This window comes from Hemitrygon akajei, chromosome 6 (genome assembly GCF_048418815.1).
Source record: "Hemitrygon akajei chromosome 6, sHemAka1.3, whole genome shotgun sequence".
Lineage (NCBI taxonomy): Eukaryota > Metazoa > Chordata > Chondrichthyes > Myliobatiformes > Dasyatidae > Hemitrygon > Hemitrygon akajei.
In genome coordinates this window covers 70,122,481-70,142,960 of record NC_133129.1, presented here as the reverse complement: position 1 = coordinate 70,142,960, position 20,480 = coordinate 70,122,481, and the positions used below count along the sequence as shown (strand labels likewise).

Below are 20,480 nucleotides of genomic sequence, written 5' to 3'. Positions count from 1 at the left end.
ACACCCTTTCTAGCAATTGATTACTAAATAAAGACCATGACTAGCAGTTCTGGCCAATTCTTCTTCATTCCATCATACAGAGGCCCTCATTGCCCACTTAAGCAAAGTTATGCAAAGTCAGTAGTTAAACTTGGGAATCTTTTTCATAGAAAATTGCAATTTGTTTATTTTGTCCTGATTATCTCCAGTACAAAAGAAATCCCTAACCTACAGAAACAAAGGCACTGTTTATATTGTGCTGCACCAGAGGTATGTGCAGTGCATTTCATTTAGCTCAGTCACTTCAGTAACTTGAGTAGCTCAGTGTTTCTGTCTGAATGCCTTCACATTGTTCTAGTTATTACACTAAAAACATTTATTTACATGATTGAAAGCTAACTGGAAAGTTTTTACACTACAAGCAATGGGGCCAATATAAATAATCACAGCTGAGCAACAAAAAATGTTTCTTTGTGTTTTCTTTAAATTTAAAAAAATGCAAGATCGCTTGCAACCAGAACACTGTTAAATGATAATTAGTCAAATTTACCAGGTCTGAAATTACCAAAGATCAAATTGTTTAAATATGAAGAATGCAGTTAATTATTTCCCAGCATGTGACACTACTCACGACTACAAGCCACGATGATGTGACAGTGTAGAGAGAGGAGGTACAGCAGCTGGTCGAATGGTGCAGGCACAACTCGAGTCTCAATGTAGACAAAACTTAAGAGATGATTGTAGAATTTAGGAAGGTGCAGGCTGACCACTTCTCAGTGCACATAAACAGCTCCTCCATGGAGAGTGTTAGGAGCACCAAGTATCTGGGAGCACACTTAATGGACAATTTCACCTGGTCCCTCAACACCACTGCTTTAGTTAATAAAGCACAGCAATGGTCTCGACTTCCTGAGGAGAAAGATGAGCAAGGCTCCTCCTCCATCCCCACTCTGTCTCATTTTAACAAATTTTTACAAGAGTACCATTAAATGTCTTGACTAGCTGCATCACCATCTGGTATGGTATTTGCAAGCCAACTGAACTCAAGACTCAACAAAGGACTGTGAGAACTGCTTAGAGGATCATCACGTCTCTGTTCCATGCATCTGAGATATTTATCAGGAGTGCTGTGTATTCAGGGACCTTAGAATTGTTAAGGATCCCTCGCATCCATCCAACAATCTCTTAGACCCCTACCATCAGGCAGAAGGCACTGGAGCATCAGGACATGGATTGTTAGGATGGCTAACAGATACTTCCCACAGGCCGTGAGATGCCCTTGCCAACACCCAGGTCTCAGCACCAGTAGGGTTATACTGTTTATTTTTTTTAAATTGTGTCGTAAATGCACATTATTTGTTAATGTATTTGTGCTAATATTATTTTATGTGCTGTGTGTGAGTCATAGGTTCTGTATTGTACACCCTGGTCTGGAGGAACATTATTTCGTTTGGCGGTATTCTTGTATACAGTTGAATGACAATAAACTTGAACTTGAAGACCACAGCAAGATTTAGGCATGAGCAAATAACATTGCTGCCCCAGAAGTTCTTGAAAACAATGAGTGTAACTCACTTACCCTAAACATTCCATGGTAATAGCATTACCAACTCCCCTGCTGTCAACATCCTGCTGGTGAACTTTGCCAGATTAGTCATGTGAATGGTGCAGTCTCAAGAGCAGCTCTGAGACGAGGTATCCTGCAGTAAGTCAGTCATTCTCATCATAGTACAAACCCTTTCAATCAATTTCAAAACACAAGTGAGAAGCTTGATACAGTAGACTTGCTGACCTGGATGAATATAGCCCCAGAGCAACACACACAAAATGCTCGAGGAATTCAGCAGGTCAGGCAGCATCTGCAGAAGGGAATGAACAGTTGACATTTTGGAATATTTCTCAGGGAACAGAAGCCTGCTGGATTGAAATCTCACCCACTTGCCGAAACAAATCATTCCTTGCAGCATACTTGTCTTTAATCTACAAAATGGACTGCAATTACTCACCCATGGTACTCCAAGAATTTTCCCAAAATCTGGATCTTTATCACCTAGAAGGACAAGGAAATAGATGCATGGGAGTACAACAACCTGCAGATTCACTGCAAGCCACACGCCATCCTGACTTGGAAATATGATCACAATTCCTTTGTGATCACTGGGCTTAGATGTCAGAACTCCCCCACCCAACACAATGTGGGAACATCTTCACTGGGAGAACAGATGCAATGACCCACTGCCATCTTCTCAAAATGCTAAAAAATGAAGAATTAATGCCGGCCTTGTTTATGCAATAAATTTTAAAATAAATTTTAATGTAAAGACGTACTGTTCTATTTGTATGGAACTTCACAAATCATACCATTCCACACAATGATCACACAAATAATTTTTAAGAGCAGATGAAAGTCCCAGCACAAAATTAAGTGGATTCCTGAATTCCTTTCTCAAGAGAATAAAAATAGTCACTGATAAAATAATAATGAACAACCCTATACTACGGCATGTACATTTCACAAAGCAACTCATCTGCTGCAAAATGTTTTAAAATATCCTGGAAGAATATGAAAGGTGCTACAAGAAAGCAAACCTGTATTTTAAATTCAATTCCCATTCATTTTCAAGCAGAAATCAAAGTGCAGGGGAGAGAAGTTTCAAAAACCATCAAGAGGGACCATCAAGACTTTTTTAATCAAAAGGGCGCATCAGAATGATGTTCCAGTTACAGGAATGTTTGGACGTGGTGTCAGATGAAATACATAGATAGCATTTCTTGATTTGAAGTGTATAGAAACTGGAGGAAAGGAGGTAAATCAGAAAAACAATAACCAAGTGCTCAAGTACAGAGTTGAAAAAGATATACATGAGTATTCCAAGAAAGATGACCTGTGGTCAGGCGATGGAAGGAATCTTCTTTCTCCTCTCTCTCTGATAAAATTATATTTAGCTTTCCTTTGATTGACCCATACAATTCTTACGAAGTTTCAGGATGTGCTTGGTTGGGCAGGTTGAAGTTATGGAGTATCCATCAGTTTGCAGGCTGCCAAACAGGTGCATTATAACCTGATAAATTGCCTTCTGGTTTACCAAACTTTTTATGCCATGAACCAATGCCATTAAGCACGAGGTCTATGAACCCCAGGTTGTAATTGAACCCACATCCAGCACTTCTGCTGGCAGGTCCTAGACAAAGTGCTGCAGTAATTAAACATTTTGAATGTATTATACATATATTAACTAATGATGACAGACACTAGCCTCAACTCAAAATTCTTAAAGAGTAAAATACACAGATCTTTATTTTCTAATTGCAGGATTAAATGCTGTACACTTATGGTACATGCCATAGTTAACCACAGGGTATTTCCAACATTAAATCTTGTTTGCAATATCAGAGCACCAGATAAACTCAAGACAATTCAATCAAGTTCACATGGTAGCTACCTTAAAATACGCATAACTACTCTTCTCTAATGGCTTGAAATTTGCCTTATCCAAGTAAATATCAAATTACCTTTTGGAAAAAAACTATGCATATATCTGAATCAGTGGAAAATTAAGCTAATGTGTAGAATTGATGGAGCTGGTTACATTTATTATCACAGATTACTCCAATATCTCAACCAAACTAATACAAAATAAAACAGTATTAGAGCCAATCAAGACATCACCATTTTTGAAAGGCTTGTTTTTTTTTAAAAAAAAGCTATATTGATTTGTATAAAAATAAATTACAATGTATCCAAAGAGAAATTTAACATGGATAGAGGAGTAGCATAAAGCCTTACTAATTTGTGTCAGACAGATGAAGATGTTGCTAAGAATAAATGGAATCACACAAAATAAAATTACTACAAAGAGATTTCCAGTAGCTTGCACAACCAGAGTACAAGTCAGCATCCAAATTACAAATACTGTACCTTCAATGTGTTAATCTTCAAGATGATGCACAAATTCATAAATAGCACCATTCTCACACACTGAACGTCATCAACTGCTCCCCAAGATCTATAACTCTAATAATAACCTAATGGACTATAAATAAATGCACGTCTATGAAAATAAACTCAGCAATCAGCAACAAGTCAGTTAGCTGTAAAGATGTAAATAGCCCATTTGGTGCTCAAGTCAAATTGGTATAATGCTGATTATTAACTTATGTAGGGAAGGCACAAGCTAAAAGCAACTGCTCTTAGAGAATCTATTGTAAAAAAAAACTTAAGATTCAGATTAGAAACTGCACACAAATCATTCCTTATATGCAGCCACTATTTCCGCTTTCCACCTCCATCTTTATAATTACAGAATATTTTGCATTAAAGCCACTTGTGTGTCAGATTTGATAGTGAAAAGGAGATCGCTCATTATGACATAACAGTTACCTACATGCACGCAATACCAATATTGATATTTTACATGGTGTTGCTGACCAAAAATATTGCACATCAACAATTTTTGGATCACCTGGGTTAGAATACACCTACTTCATCAGGCACAAATTTACCCTCTATTGTGCAAAACTATTGGGCAAATGCTATACATCTCCTCCCCAAGTTATGAATGCCCAACTAATGGACAGTGTATATATAAATACAGGCAAACATTGAAACCCAACTAGGTGGATGGGGATGGATTTAGGGCTGAAAGAATCCGTTGGGTGGGAATGGGACATAAACATGTACCTTCTCTACCAACACTTACCCCACTCCACCCCAAGCTACAACAATCAGGGGCTGGGTCAAGCTGAGCAGAAATGGGAGCACTGAGCCCACTTGCTCATTCAGTGACTCGAGGCTGGATGATAGCTTCTCTTTCCAACTTACAAGCAATTCAGGTTAAGGACTATTATCTGGAATAGAGTCATGTCATAACCTAGAGAAATCCTGAAAATAGTCACAACAAAAGAGACAGCAAAACCAAAATTCAAACAGATTGGGGCTCTTTCCTATTTCTAGCAAGATAAAGGTTGACAGGTGACAAACTAAAATAATAGAGGGGTATGGCAGGGTATATATTTATTGTGACATTGAAAGAGGCCATTCAGCCCATCATGTGTCTGCTGAGCCCTACAAAGCACTCCGTTACCTCACCTTACTTCCCTGCAATCCTGTAATTCATTCAGTTTCCCAAGCCTATCAACTTCCCTTTAATATTTTTTGCCACTTATCTACACCAAGAGCTAAAGTTACAGTGGCCTATTAATCTACCAGCATGCTTTGGATGTGGGAGATACTGGAGCACCAAAGGGAAACACAAAGTCTGAGGAGATGTGCAAACTCCTTTCAATGATCTGGACTGGATCACTGGGAGCAAGAGCGGCTGCTTTCACTTGTGCAGGAGTCTCAAGTGCAAGTCAATCACAAATGAATCCATGAAGGAGTTTCTCTCATGGTAAAAATGTCAAACTTGTAGAAAAACAAAGTAGGTAGAAATGAACAATTTTCATGTACTTAAGAATAGCTACCCAAGTTCAAGAGGCAGGAAGCAAAGTTAGGATATTATGTTAAGGATGGATGAAACACTAATAATGTTATAAACCTGGTGTATATTCGGTGCTATAAATAAAATCTAATAAATTTGGGAGAGATGCAAGTACTGTCGTGGTTTCTCGTGCCCCACAAATGACCAAGAGACGCAGAAGATTCTTCAAGAAGGGTTAAACTTTAATTTGCAAATCAAAGCTGAGACAGTCATTGAGCTAGTCGCTGATTGCCCACCAATCTTTGGACACAGCATTTTTTACAGCAATCTCCTGGTCCAGTTGCTATAGTTGCGTATCACACGTACCACACGTACATCTTGTCCCTATTGTTTCTACCCATTGACTTAATCATGTTCTAATCTACATCTCTTAGCTACCTCTCATTAACACACCATTGTCTTCTACATTCTTAAGATTTCATTCTCCTACTAAATTGAGTACATGCATATCAAATAGCAAGTTTCAAAACTGACTTCATAGTTTTGGTTACACAGCAAAATTTATACTTTTATACTTCAATAGTACAATATCAGGAATTCAACAACAAACACTGTTTTTAAACCACCAATGTATCAAATTTACTGGGTCTTGGAAGACTCTGAAAGAAGTCATTTTGGCTTTCACTCCTAAAATCTCTTGGCAGTGTTTGGGAGCTGGTTGCTTGAGATCCAGCGTGAGAAACTAACAAAACCATATGTTACTAGAAAGCTACTTGGCACTGAAACAAAACTTAATTAAAAATATAAATGCTTCAAAATGGCAACAAAGCTGTAAATGCTTCATCTCCATACTTTGTATTCATGATTGGGATAGCTAAGTACCCACCTATCGCTAAAAAGAAAGCAAGTATCTGCCAGCCAAATTACAAATATGGAACTAGAGCCCACACATCAATTCGTATAATTATGTTAAATGGCACCCTAAAGTCATCTCTGTAGGTATTCAAAAGACATGTTTGATGTGTTTGTTGAACATTTATCATAATACGACTAGTCTTTTTGGATTGTACTAACCAAAAGTAATTCTATTATATAACTGCAATTGAAGAGAAAAGCAGATGCATTGTTTCCAGTACTATAAAGCTAAATAATTATTCACATGGATCGAAGAACCCAAGTTAAGTAGATAAGAATTTACTGTTAATCTGTAACTTACTCCAAAATGGTGCTCTACAAGTGTGAAAAAGAAAATCAACAAACCAGAAAGTAGAACACAAAGACAACAGAACCTGTTTTTGTAGCATTTGGTCACGACTTGAAGGAAACTCAGAACTATTTTTAAAGCATTGGTATTTAAATCTATTACCCAACAAATACAAATTCTTAAAGGTTTAAAAAAAAAGCAAAACTAGTTTGTAAAAACATAGCAAAATTGTTGGTTTTAATAGGTTAAAAATAAGTGCAATCTAAATAAGCAGTCTAATAAAGTACATTGGCAGAGTCAGGAATTGAAACTATGTCCTTTTTATATTACAAACTTCATTCATTTAGGAGTTTCACAGACACACATAAACTGTATCTACCCTTCTTATCCCTCATGCATCACCACCCCAGACCCTTCCACCCACCAACATTGAGGTTAATTAAGACCAATTTTTTTCACTATTTATTGTCCACAGCTTCAAATTACCTGTTAATATTTAAAAGGTGCTAATCTGATAACAAGAAAAATTTGGTCAGCTTTGCTGTTTGGACAAACATTACTTACAAGGGGAAATCAACACTTCGGAAGAAAATCCCCCCCCCCCCCCACCCCCAAAAATCAGTCTGCCCTATCATTGCCTGAAAAATCAATACAATAGAATATTAGATGTTAGAAAGACTTCAAACTGAAACTACCTCTCACATTGCAATTACAGTTACAGAAACCACAAATTGCAGGACCAAAGTGCTATGTTAATTGAGCTTTCTTACCTGCTGCTGATGATTGTACATTGACATCTTTTGCCAGGGACTGAAGCAAACTTGACTGCTGCTGACTTGAGCTGACTTCAGGTTCTGCACTGATAGATGGAGATAATGAAACCTCACTGGATGCTCTGGTCTTTACCAGCTGTACTCCAATGTCTTCAGAAGCATTCTGCTCCTCTTGGCCAGGAAGCTGGAGGGCTGACAATGGGATATTGATCTGCTGGTTTCCTCCCGAAGTGCTGACTGGCATTTGAAGAACTAACTGCTGTCCAGTTCCTTGACCATCATTTAGCTTCTTCTGTGAAGACGTACAACTCTTCCCAGACTTGGGACCCATTGTCCTTGTCGTATTTGGTGGAATAATAGAAACAGCTTTTGACTCAGTCCTTTCGGGCATGTGGCTAGCAGGAAGGAGGGCTGAAGATTTGGTAGGCCCTAAATAGGAAGCAGGACCAGGCTTCGGCTTGGATCTCACAGTTACAGAGGAACTCTCATTGTCTAGAGCTATTTCAGCATTTGTCACAATGTAATAATCTTCAGGACCCTCTTGCTTAATCTTTTTTACAATAACTTCATTACTGTTTTCATGAGAAAGGTGATTTGGAGAGTCCAGTGCAAGCAAAGGCCCTGCTTCTCGCCTTTTCAGTGTGTTCTTTTGTAGCCGTGATTCATAATCACTGTCTTCATCAGTTGCAGAAGACTCACATGCCATGTGAAATAAATCACCATCATATTCTTCCACATTTTCATCAACCTCTGAATGTTCACTATATGAAAAATCACAGGAATCTCTATTCCTTGAAAACTCCACCTTTCCTTTTGAGGATCTACTTTGGTACTTCTCCGATGGGCTTTGCTGGGCCTCAGAAGATACTGCAATGATGCTGGAGCTGTCTGAGTTAAAGCTTCTACTGTCCTGAAAGCACACTCTGTCCTGGGATCCTGTCCTGCAGGTGACAGCCAGTGGCCAGTGGTAGGCATGGCCAGCGCCACAACCCCACATTGCAGTAAGGTTTCCATGGGCCCCTTCAGTCAACAAGTGCTTCAGGTTTGGAATGAGACTACAAATTGTTCCATGACTGTGAGCCCAGCTAACCAGTTTGGACAAGTTTTCTGAAGACGTGTGAAGGCAGTCCTCCATCTTGTTGGGCTGTCACTCTTCAGTAATCAGTGTTCTGTAAGAGGAAAAGGGGAAAGCAAAATTTCAAACTTGGCTGCTCCAATCACACAACTTCATGACTCAAAGGGCATACCAACAAGCAGCAGCAAACCAGCTTCAAGGGCTTATAATAAAGAATAAACAGATTAGTCATTTAACTACAACAGGTTAATTTTGAGTCAATTACTTCAGAAGCAGACATATTTAGACAAGTACTTTAACTTAGACAAGTAATCACACCGTTCGTAGTTACTTCTAGAAAATTGTTGTGACCTTCATAAGTGTATTCCATTGTACAATTAGATTTAATGTTTTATTTTCTTTTAATCTGCTCAGGATACCATAGTTCAATTACTCAAAGATGTACTCACTCAAGATTGTAGCCCTGACCATTCAGGCAGAAAACAGCAGTCAAACACCAATTTTGATCAGGGAATTATATTTTAGCTGAATATTCCCACCTTGCAACTGGTCATTTACTAGAGAAAAGCTCTGTTCAATACTGTACTTTTTGTGGTTCACAGTATACCAGAATGTTCTGTTGACCACCATTCAATACAACTATGCTTCAGAACATTGGAATTTGATCTTTTGGAAACAATCCTTAACCACTGTGTTCCTTCAAAGAAAATGGGGAATGTTCAAAATAACTCAGCTGTACCAGCAAGAAACTACCATAAAAAGAACACCTAGGGCTTTATCATTGTCACACATTACTGAATAATTAACTCTAGAAGTGATAGGTGTTCTTGTTGAAAGCAAAAATGTTTCCTCCTATTTGCATATAGTGATTGTCATAAATGAACACATGAAATGCCCTGAATTGGATTAAATTCAAAATAAACTAGAGAGTACCCCTGTGGCTGTACCGCTTGACAATGAGTACTCCTGTTTGAGTACTGCTGGGGGGGGGGGGGGGGGGGGAACAGCTTACATGGGGGAAGTGACAGTGGCCGTGCCTCTGCCACAGAGTCTGGCCCTGTGGCTCAGAAGGGCAGGGAAGGGAAGAGGAAGGCAGTAGTGATAGGGGACTGTATAGTCAAGAGGTCAGACAGGCAATTCTGTGGACGCAGGAAAGAAACTCAGATGGTAGTTTGCCTCCCAGGTGCCAGGGTCTGGGATGTTTCAGATCGCATCCAGGATATCCTGTAGTGCGAGGGAGAACAACCAGAAGTCGTGGTACATATTGGTACCAATTGACATAGGTAGAAAAAAGGTAAAAGGTCCTGAAAAAAAGACTGCAGGGAGTTAGGAAGGAAGTTGAGAAGCAGGACAGCAAAGGTAGTAATCTTGGGATTACTGCCTGTGCCACGTGACAGTGAGAATAGGAATAGAATGAGGTAGAGGATAAATGTGTGGCTGAGGGATTGGAGCAGGGGGCAGGGATTCAGATTTCTGGATCATTGGGATCTCTTTTGGGGCAGGTGTGACCTGTACAAAAAGGACGGGTTGCACTTGAATCCCAGGGGGACCAATATCCTGGCAAGGAGGTTTGCTAAGGCTATTGGAGAGAGTTTAAACTAGAATTGCTGGGGGGTGGGAACCGAACTGAAGAGACTGGGGAAAAGGTCAGTTCACAAATAGAGAAAGCTTGTAGACAGTGTGAGAGGGAGGATGGGCAGGTGATAGAGAAGGGACACGCTCAGACTGAAGGCTTGAGATGCGTCCATTTTAATACAAGGAGTCTTGTGAACAAAGCAGATGAGCTTAGAACATGGAACAGTACTTGGAGAGATGATGAGGTGGCCATTACAGAGACTTGGATGGCTCAGGGACAGGATTGGTTACTTCAAGTGCCAGGTTTTAGATGTTTCAGAAAGGACAGGGAGGGAGGCAAAAGAGGTGGGGGCATAGCAATGTTGATCAGAGATAGTGTCATGGATACAGAAAAGGTGGACGCCATGGAGGGATTGTCTACAGAATCTCTGTGGGTGGAGGTTAGGAACAGGAAGGGGTCAATAACTTTACTGGGTGTTTTTTTATAGACCGCTCAATAGTAACAGGGATATCAAGGAGCAGATAGGGAAACAGATCTTGGAAAGGTGTAATAATAACAACAGAGTTGTCGTGATGAGAGATTTTAATTTCCCAAATATCAGCTGGCATCTCACCAGAGCAAGAGGTTTAAGATAGGGTGGAATTTGTTAGGTGTGTTCAGGAAGGTTTCTTGACACAATATGTAGATAAGCCTACAAGAGGAGAGGCTGTACTTGATTTGGTATTGGGAAATGAACCTGGTCAGGTGTCAGATCTCTCAGTGGGAGAGCATTTTGGAGATAGTGATCATAATTCTATCTCCTTTACAACAGCATTGGAGAGAGATAGGAACAGACAAGTTAGAAAAGTGTTTATTGGAGTAAGGGGAATTATGAGGCTATCAGGCAGGAAACTGGAGGCTTAAATTGGAAATTGTTCTCAGGGAAAAGTACAGAAGAAATGTAGCAAATATTCAGGGGATATTTATGTAGAGTTCTGTATAGGTACATTCCAATGAGAGAGGGAAGTTATGGTAGGGTACAGGAACTGTGGTGTACAAAGGCTGTAATAAATCTAGTCAAGAAGAAAAGAAAAGCTTACAAAAGGTTCAGAGAACTAGGTAATGTTAAAGATCTAGAAGGTTATAAGGCTACTAGGAATGAGCTTAAGGAGGAAATTAGGAGAGGCGGAAGGGGCCATGAAAAGGCCTGGGGAGGCAGAATTAAGGAAAACCCCAAGGCATTCTACAAGTATGTGAAGAGCTGACGTGAAAGAATAGGACCTATCAAGTGTGACAGTGGGAAAGTGTGTATGGAACCGGTGGAAGCAGCAGAGGTACTGAATGAATTCTTTACTTCAGTATTCACTATGGAAAAGGATCTTAGTGATCATAGTGATGACCTGCAGCAGACTGAAAAGCTTGAGCATGGAGATATTAAGAAAGAGGATGCGCTGGAGCTTTTGGAATGCATCAAGTTGGATAAGTTGCCAGGACCAGACAAAATGTACCCCAGGCTACTGTGAGAGGAGAGGGAGGAGATTGCTGAGCCTCTGGCGATGATCTTTGCATCATCAATAGGGATGGGAGAGGTTCCAGAGGATTGGAAGGTTGCGGATGTTGTTCCTTTATTCAAGAAAGGGAGTAGAGATAGCTCAGGGAATTACAGACCAGTGAATCTTACCTCAGTGGTTGGTAAGTTGATGGAGAAGACCCTGAGAAGCAGGATTCATGAACATTTGGAGAGGTATAAAATGATTAGGTGTAGTCAGCATGGCTTTGTCAAGGGCGGGTCGTGCCTTACAAGCCTGATTGAATTTTTTGAGGATGTGACTAAACACATTGATGAAGAAAGAGCAGTAGATGTAGTGTATATGGATTTCAGCAAGGCATTTGATAAGATACCCCATGCAAGACTTATTGAGAAAATAAGGAGGCATGGGATCCAAGGGGACATTGATTTGTGGATCCAGAACTAGCTTGCCCACAGAAGGCAAAGAGTGGTTGTAGACGGGTCATATTCTGCATGGAGGTCGGTCACCAGTGGAGTGAGTGCCTCAGGAATCTGTTCTGGGACCCTTACTCTTCGTGGTTTTTATAAATGACCTGGATGAGGAAGTGGAGGGATGGGTTAGTAAGTTTGCTGATGACACAAAGGTTGGAGGTGTTGTGGATAGTGTGGAGGGCTGTCAGAGGTTACAGTGGGACATTGATAGGATGCAAAACTGGGCTGAGAAATGGCAGATGGAGTTCAACCCAGATAAATGTGAAGACCCCACTTGGAGTACTGTGCTTAGTTCTGGTCGCCTTGCTACAGGAAGGATGTGGAAGCCATAGAAATGGTGCAGAGTAGATTTACAAGGATATTGGCTGGATTGGGGAGCATGCCTTATGAGAACAGGTTGAGTGAACTCAGCCTTTTCTCCTTGAGGCGAAGGAGGATGAGAGGTGACCTGATAGAGGTGTATAAGATGAGGAGAGGCATTGATTGTGTGGATAGTCAGAGGCTTTTTCCCAGGGCTGAAATGGTTGCCACAAGAGGACACAGGTTTAAGGTGCTGGGGAGTAGATACAGAGAAGATGTCAGGGGTAAGTGTTTTTTTTTACTCAGAGTGGTGAGTGCATGGAATGGATTGCCAGCAACAGTGGTGGAGGCTGATACGATAGGGTCTTTTAAGAGGCTTTTAGACAGGTACATGGAGCTAAGTAAAATAGAGGGCTATAGGTAAGCCCAGTAATTTCTAAGGTAGGGACATGTTTGGCACAACTTTATGGGCCGAAGGGCCTGTATTGCACTGTAGGTTTTCTGTGTTTGTATAAACCTACAACAATTTAATGGAATATAACCCAATTTAAGAACTGCATACAAAAGGAGGATAATAAAAGGTAAATGGTAATACCAACCCCTCCCCAAGTTCCACTAGCAGTAAGATATTCTGACTAAGCATTAGAAATAAACTTTGGAAGTTACTCCAACAGTATTGTAGGAATAGCGTAACCCAGCAGAATACAGTGGCGTAAAACAGCCAAGAATAACCACCACGTATTATAGGAAAACTGTTCTGAGCAGTTCAAAGTAAATTATCAAAGTACATACTGTATACAACCCTGAGATTCACTTTCTCGTGAGCATTCACAAAAAATAGGAAGAAACATGACTGAACTTTTGAAAAAAATACACACTAGACAAATAACCAATGTGCAAAAGGCAACAAATTGTGCAAATTTTAAAATAATAAATAAACAACATACAACGAGAGCATGAGATGAAGAGTTCTCGAAAGTCAGTCCACAGGCTGTGGGAACAGTTTCGGGTTCAGGTGATCTCAGTGGAGGAACTGGGAATTCCAGTTAATATATCAAGTAGCTAAACCTCACCCCAGATTAAATCATCCAAAATGAGTTCTTAAATTTAAAAGGTACATGGTTCAGTGCAGACTTAACACGTTCTACCAGTGCAAATATTTTACAATATTATTGGTACTATACAAATGCACATTTTCTGTTAATGGTCATCAAAAATCAACAAAGAAAACATCAAATGAGTCACAGAGTCATTAAACATAGTGAATGGTGGATTAGGGACATGTGGAAATGTACTTTACTTGTAGTAACAAAATGGAACATGTATTGTACCAGTGTGCTTTGCCAATAGTGTTCGTGCAACATTATGCCAATGAACTGAGTCCTTGAATAACTGCAGATCAGCAGATGGGTGGCTGAAAGAATGACAAGTACACTGATCAAGCAGGACAGAATGCACCCTTCCCTTGAACTGAAGTGTGGGTAGCTGTGCTTGTATGAGTAAGGAGTGGCTTTGTTTGAAGGCTATCACCAATACTTGTGCAGTGATGCTCTCCCCTTGCTGCAAGTAAAATAAATGTAGTTATGATTGATCAACTCTTGAGTTATTTATTGTTTATTATGGGACATAGCAAAAAGGTGTTTTGACAGAACAATATGCACATAAAATAAATGGGGTCAAGTCAGCCCACATTCAGCATCCTTCTGATCTGTTTTATACATTATGTGAAATTATACAATTCAAATGCAAAATTACCATTTTTTAAAAAAACTGTTCCCCCATAGCTCAGTAAATTTTCACCTCCCCCCCCCCCCCCACCTGGGAGAATAGATTCCTGCTGCAATAAGTACCAATTATTAACATTATGTTTTTGAGTAAATCCCTCAGAAGAGACAGGGGATCTGGGCTTTTAACTGGTAATGATGCTGGGTAAACTAATACCAAAAGATTAAATTGTTCTGGTGATGGAGACGGCACTAAGCTGTGACATGGTACCACTGAGGTTGCAGCTCAGTTTTAAAAGTTTTTAAGAGTTTTTTTTTTAAAAAGGTGTTTTTTAGGATTTTATGGGGATAGTTTGGTAACAGAGACGAATTAGAGATCAGTTAGGGTTTTAGGAATCGGGATGTGGGGGAACTGGGGGAATTGGAGGAATGAGAGGATAGTCCGAAGACCAAGACTCCTCTCCACATTCTGAGGACAGCGACATAGATGTCTCACATCCGCAGGCTGGACCATGATGTCCAGCGGGATGTTGGATTGACAGACCGGTGAATAGAAGGGCTGATGGCTCCCCCAAGGTCAGGGAGTTGGAGGATTCTGGATTTGGAGTTCCTTGCAAGCTGGAGGAGCAAGATCCAATCACACCCTTGGTTTGTGAATTGGTTAGACCAGAGGTAGGGGGCCTAGTGTTCAGGGTCCTGTCATTGGCAAATCTAGAGTTTGGTAACTGGAAGATGCCAAGTGCTAAATTGGAAGTCCAGAAGCTGAGGCCCTATGGCTATAGGCCCAGATCTGCGAATCCAAGTCCACTAGAGTAGTCAAAGGTCCAAAGTCTGCGTGTCCAAGTCCAAATCCGAGTCCAGTGGAGGCAGGAGTCCGAAGACAGACTGTCTTGGGGTTAGAGCACTCTACGTGCATGGGTGAGAGGGGGACAGGGCGTGTTTTGTTGCTTGTTGCGTTCTGTGTTGTTCTGCCAAGTTGATGGTGCCTCGCCAACTTACGGGCTTCCCCTAGCACGCACTCAGATTTGTTAGCTGTTACACAAACAAACCATTTCACTGTATGTTTTGATGTATATATGATAAATAAACCTGAATCTTGAGTCATGAGGAAATTTAAAGAGTTGCTCAGATTGGAAAATTACAGCCATACAGGCTTAATCAACTGGGATTATTCTTTGGATCAGAGAAGGCAGAGGGAAGATTTAACTGATGTAAAATTGAGTAACCAAAGTAAATAGGAAGGACCTATTCTCTTTATCAAGGAGGTCAAAAACCAAAGAGCATGGACTTAAAAGTAGTAGAACGATTAGAGAGGAGTGAAAGAAACAACTTTTTTCCACCCTTGAATGATGGAGGTCTGTACTCATGGAAACCATAAATGGATGATAGAGATGAAAATCCTTGTCACATTTTACTTGGGTGTGTACTTGTGAAGTGATTCAATTGCAGGGTTACACAGATCCTAGTGCTGAAGGTTGGGCTTAGATTGCATAGCTCTTTTGACTGGCATTGGCTATGATGGTTGAATGGTCTCTAATGTGTCAAACTTTTTCAAAATTTTAGGATTAAATGAGCACTGATAATATATTACTTGTTAATAATGATCACAAGTCTCTTCTATGCCAAAATGATTGATTTTGCCAACGGCCTGAATTAAACAACGCAGAACTAGTTCTGATTAACTTAGACAGGCAATTTGAATTACCATTTTCTGTCACCTATTGCCATACAAATCCATGCCTTTTTTTACACAGGGGAATGACATTCTTGCTGCAACACACATTCATCACATCTTACAATTGCTTGCAGAAATCCCTATCAAAAGTACCATATTACCACGTTGACAGAAAATGTTAGGTTTTTCAGAACACAAGTGCCATGTAACGCACAGTAACCAAGCCTAAACAGAACTTTATTGGTTTGAGCATTTTGTCATGATTTGACCACAGTGAAATTGACACTGAAAAACAGTACTTGGAGAGTACCAAACTTGCAGAGGTGCCATATTATGGATGACATTACCAGAGGCCTCAAGCCATCTATACACCTCACTAAGTACAGTTACGAGATCCCAACAAATATTCACCTCAATAATCAGTAAAATCAGATTAAAGTAAAACTCCAACAATCCCATCTGACTATTCAGAAATCCCAATGGCTTGGCATCCGGCTCACCAGGTAACATTCATGGTTTTTTGCAACTCAGCAAGGTCCCAATTCCAGTGCTTCATTCTAAATCACTGAGCTCATTCATCATTTTGTTGCATAATACCTAAAAAAAAGACAAATTAAAAGTATGTTGACATATTAATGGAAATAAAATCTGCAAAATCAAACACCAAAGGCCCAATCATGAAAAATTACTGAAGTTCCACTGTAAAAGGTCACCTAACTCACAGTTTACAAGAGGCTCTTGTGCACTAAGTCAAGGCCATAAAATCATAAGATACAGTAACAGAATCAGGCCTTTTGGCCCATCAAGTCTGCTCTTGCATTAAATCACCAGACTTATTTCAGCAATTGTTCAACCTTCTCCCCATGGCCTTTCACATCCTTACTAATCAAGAATTTTTCAACCTCTGTCTTAAATACACCAAATGATTTGGCCTCCAGAAGTTTTGACAATAAATTTTACAGATCGATCACCATTAGCTTGAAAAAATTCCTCTTCACCTCAGTTTTAAAGGAACATCTTTTTATTCTGAGGCTGTGCCCTCATTTCCTAGACTCTCCTACTAACAGAATCATCAAAGTCAGCCCCAGTCTTTCTTAAGCCTTTCAGTATTTCGTTAGTTTCAATGAAATTTCCCCCTCCCTCCACTCCTCATCCTTCCAAACACCAACAAGTGCCATTAGGTTTTCCTATGTCAAGACTTTTATTCTTGAGAACATCCTCTGAACCCTCTCCAGGGTTAACTAATTGGCTGCTACATTCTCGGATGAGTGGTGATCCCACTTCAAAAAAAGTGACTTTAAAGCAATTTTGAATACCCTTATCTCCTAAAAGGAGTGACAAACATGCGAAGTCTACACAAATGAATTGCATGACAACAGAATATTGGAGCAATGCGTATACTTCAATGCCACAATCCGATTTAGTTTTAAAAAAGACATTGAAAAGAGAGGATATTAACTATTCTGTTTATGACAAAAACACTACACAAAATTGATCAAGGCTTTTTTGCACTACTAAAATCTCAGCTAAGATAAATTCAGACTCTTCTCAGCTAAACGTGAACTTCATTTGAGCAACCACCTTTCAACACATTTATTTCCATCAATTATTATACATACCAAATTAATTGTGCTATGGAAAGCAATGGAGTGAAAATTCTATAACAGCACCCTTCAGTAAAACTATATTTTTCCAAGCCATAAAACACTTGGCAGTGACTGTTGCATCTGTTTAGACAAGAATGCTTAAAATTCACTATTTTCAGAAGCATAATTTGGAAACAAAAGTAAGGGGATTTACATGACAAATATTCAGAACATTATTATTTGCTTCTAAATCAACTGCAATTTCACAAATGCTGGGGACTGACCAATTAGTACAAATAATAATGATCGATGTTCCTACTTCCACCCCACACCCTTCATAAATTTTGTTCGATATCTGGTTATTGTAGCTGAAGGAAAGATAAATCAAAACTGAAAAGGGAATGAAACAAGAAAATTTACTGTCTTTGCACTTTAAAATCAGTGCACAAGCACGGAACATGATGGGATACAAATGTTAGATACAAAACCAAAATCACAAAATGATAGTTTTTGAGAAATATTAAATAACTTCTGTAGACAAAGATATTATTAGAAGAGAAATAGTGACACTACCTTAGCACAGTAGGAACCCTGGAGCCTGCTGCATTATTTAATAAGAGAATGCCTAGTTTTACTTCTATTGATCATTGTTTCATAATCCTTAATACCCTCCTAATAAAGAAAAACACTCTTAGCTTCATGTAGGGTAGGCCATCAAGATTTCCAAGATATTTTGCGCAAAGAAATATTTCTCATCACCCCTTACCAATTAAGCTTTAAGTTTAAGATCGTGCTCCTTTGTCTGAAGCTGCATCCTATAGTTGATCACATTCATTCACTGACTGACAGCATCTTAAACTGATTAATTATAAAACATTCAGAAGGAATAAAACTTGGGCTGCTCACTTCCTTCCCTGTTTAGGCAACTATTTTTACACATCTGTGTTTATGCAGAATCAGCCAGTCATCAACATCTCAAGTATTTAATATACAAAATCAGTTTCATGTATGTATGGATGGAGACCAGACAGACATGTAAACAAATCCTTGAACCAGAAGCAATGTTTTAAAATGACTCAGTTAAAGTTGAAACATGAAACAGCAGGACAAAGGCATTTCAGTTATTTATTCAAAGAGGGTTCTAAAGGGCACTTGATTAAATCCTCCATGGGAAATTACTATCTAAAATTGAGACTCATGGAATTACAGAGAGAAAGGATTATGAATCAACACTCAAATCCACAGCTGTCCATGCGGTGAATTTCCGATTCACCATCTTCTGGCTAAAGAAATTCCTTCTCACCTCTATTCTAAATGAATGCCCCTTTATTTTGAGCTTGTAACATCTGGTCCTAGACTCATCCACTACAGGAAATATTCTCTCCACATCCACTCTGCCCAGGTCTTTCAATATTCGATAGATTTCAATTAGAATCCCCCCCCCCCCCCATTCTTCTAAATTCCAGCAAGTACAGGCCCAGAGCCATCATATGCTCCTCACTTGTTAACCTTTACATTCTTGGGGTAATGCTCATACACCCCCTCTAGACCCTCTCTAATGCCAGCACATCTTTTCTTAAATAAGGGGCCCAAAACTGCTCACTATACTCGCAAATGCAGTCTGACCAATGTCATACAAAAGCCTCAGCATCTCCTCAAAACTAATCAATAAACTTCAAAACTTTGGCATTAATACCTCCTTGAGCACTAGTTCCTCAATTTCCTCACTTACAGACACAAATCAGTTCGGATTGACAACACCTCCTCCACAATTTCTACCAGCACGGATGCACCACAAGGCTGTGTGCTTAGCCCCCTGCTCTACTCACTTTACACTTAGGGCTGTGTGGCTTAGCACAGCTCCGATTCCATTTTCAAGTTTGCAGATGACCTCACTGTTGCAGGCTGAATCAAAGGAGGTGATGAAACAGCACACAGGAAGGAGACTGAAAAATCTGGCTGAGTGGTGCCACAATAACAACTTTTACTCAACGTCAGCAAAGCCAAGGAGTTGATTATTGCTTTCAGGAGGAGCAAACCTGAGGATAACACAAAGTACTCTGCAGATGCTGGGGTCAAAGCAACATGTACAACAAGCTAGAAGAACTCAGCAGGTCGGGCAGCATCCGTGGAAACGAGCAGTCAACGTTTCGGCCTAAAACGTTGATTGCTCATTTCCATGGATGCTGCCCAACCTGCTGAGTTCCTCCAGCTTGTTGTACGTAAACCTGAGGATAACTTCACTTTCCCCAACACTGAACTGCTCCTACAACCTATAGACTCACTTTCAAAGACTCTTCCAGTGCTCCAGAACCATTCCAGAATTTGGTAATTCCTGAAAGATTATTACAAATGCCTCCACAATCTCTTCAGCTATGTCTTTCAGAACCCTGGAGTGTAGTCCTAACCCTGGAGTGTAGACCTCTTTGTCCAGGTGACTTACCCATCTTCAGACCTTCCAGCTTCTCAAGTACCTTCTCCATAGCAATAGCAACTACATTCATCACTTCCAGTCCCTGACTCTCTCACATTGCTGGCATTCTGCTAGTGTCTTTCACAGTGAAGACTGACGTGAAATAAGTTCATCCACCATTCTTTGCCCACCTCTCCAGCATCACTTTCCAAAGGCCCAATATTCACTCACTCTCTTACTCTTTATATACATCGGAAAAACTTTTTGGTATCTTATGATATTTTGCCTAGTTTACCTTCATATTTTATCTTTTCTTTCATTTTTTTTTTAAAAAGGTGATTTCTGCTAGCTTTTAAAAGCTTCCCAATCCTCTAACTTCTCATTAATTTTTTGCTATAACCATATGCCCTTTCTATTGCTTTAATGCTATCTTTGACCTCACAGTTGCCTCATCCTCCCTTTAGAATACTTCATACTTGAGATGTATCTACCTTGCACCTTCTGAATTACCCCCAGGAACTTCAGCCATTGTTGTTCTGCCATCATCCCTGTTCGTGTACTCTTCCAATCAACTTGGTCTCTCTCATGTCTTCGTAATTCTCCTTACTCCACTGTAATACCGATACATCTGATTTTATCTTCTCCCTCCCAAAAGGCAGGGTGAATTCTATCATATTGTGATCACTGCCTCCCAAAGTTCATTACACAACACCCAATCCAGAATTGCTTTCCCCCAGTGGGCTCAAACACAAGCTGCTCTAGAACAGGGGTCAC

The 20,480-nt window shown here is 39.9% G+C and overlaps 1 protein-coding gene across 3 annotated transcripts in view; it reads right to left on the bottom strand.

The window, feature by feature from the left end:
• Positions 1 to 20,480, bottom strand: part of LOC140729157 (uncharacterized protein KIAA1958) — a 119,151-nt gene that overhangs the window by 63,116 nt on the left and 35,555 nt on the right. For 2 of the 3 annotated variants that reach the window (XM_073048611.1, XM_073048608.1), the window contains exon 2: positions 7,374 to 8,545. In XM_073048611.1, the coding sequence (XP_072904712.1) occupies positions 7,374 to 8,511 (1,138 nt within the window). In that variant the 5' untranslated portion in view covers positions 8,512 to 8,545. Of the gene's footprint in view, positions 1 to 7,373; positions 8,546 to 8,900; positions 9,052 to 20,480 lie in introns of those variants that run through there. The other variant, XM_073048609.1, reaches the window with a different exon arrangement.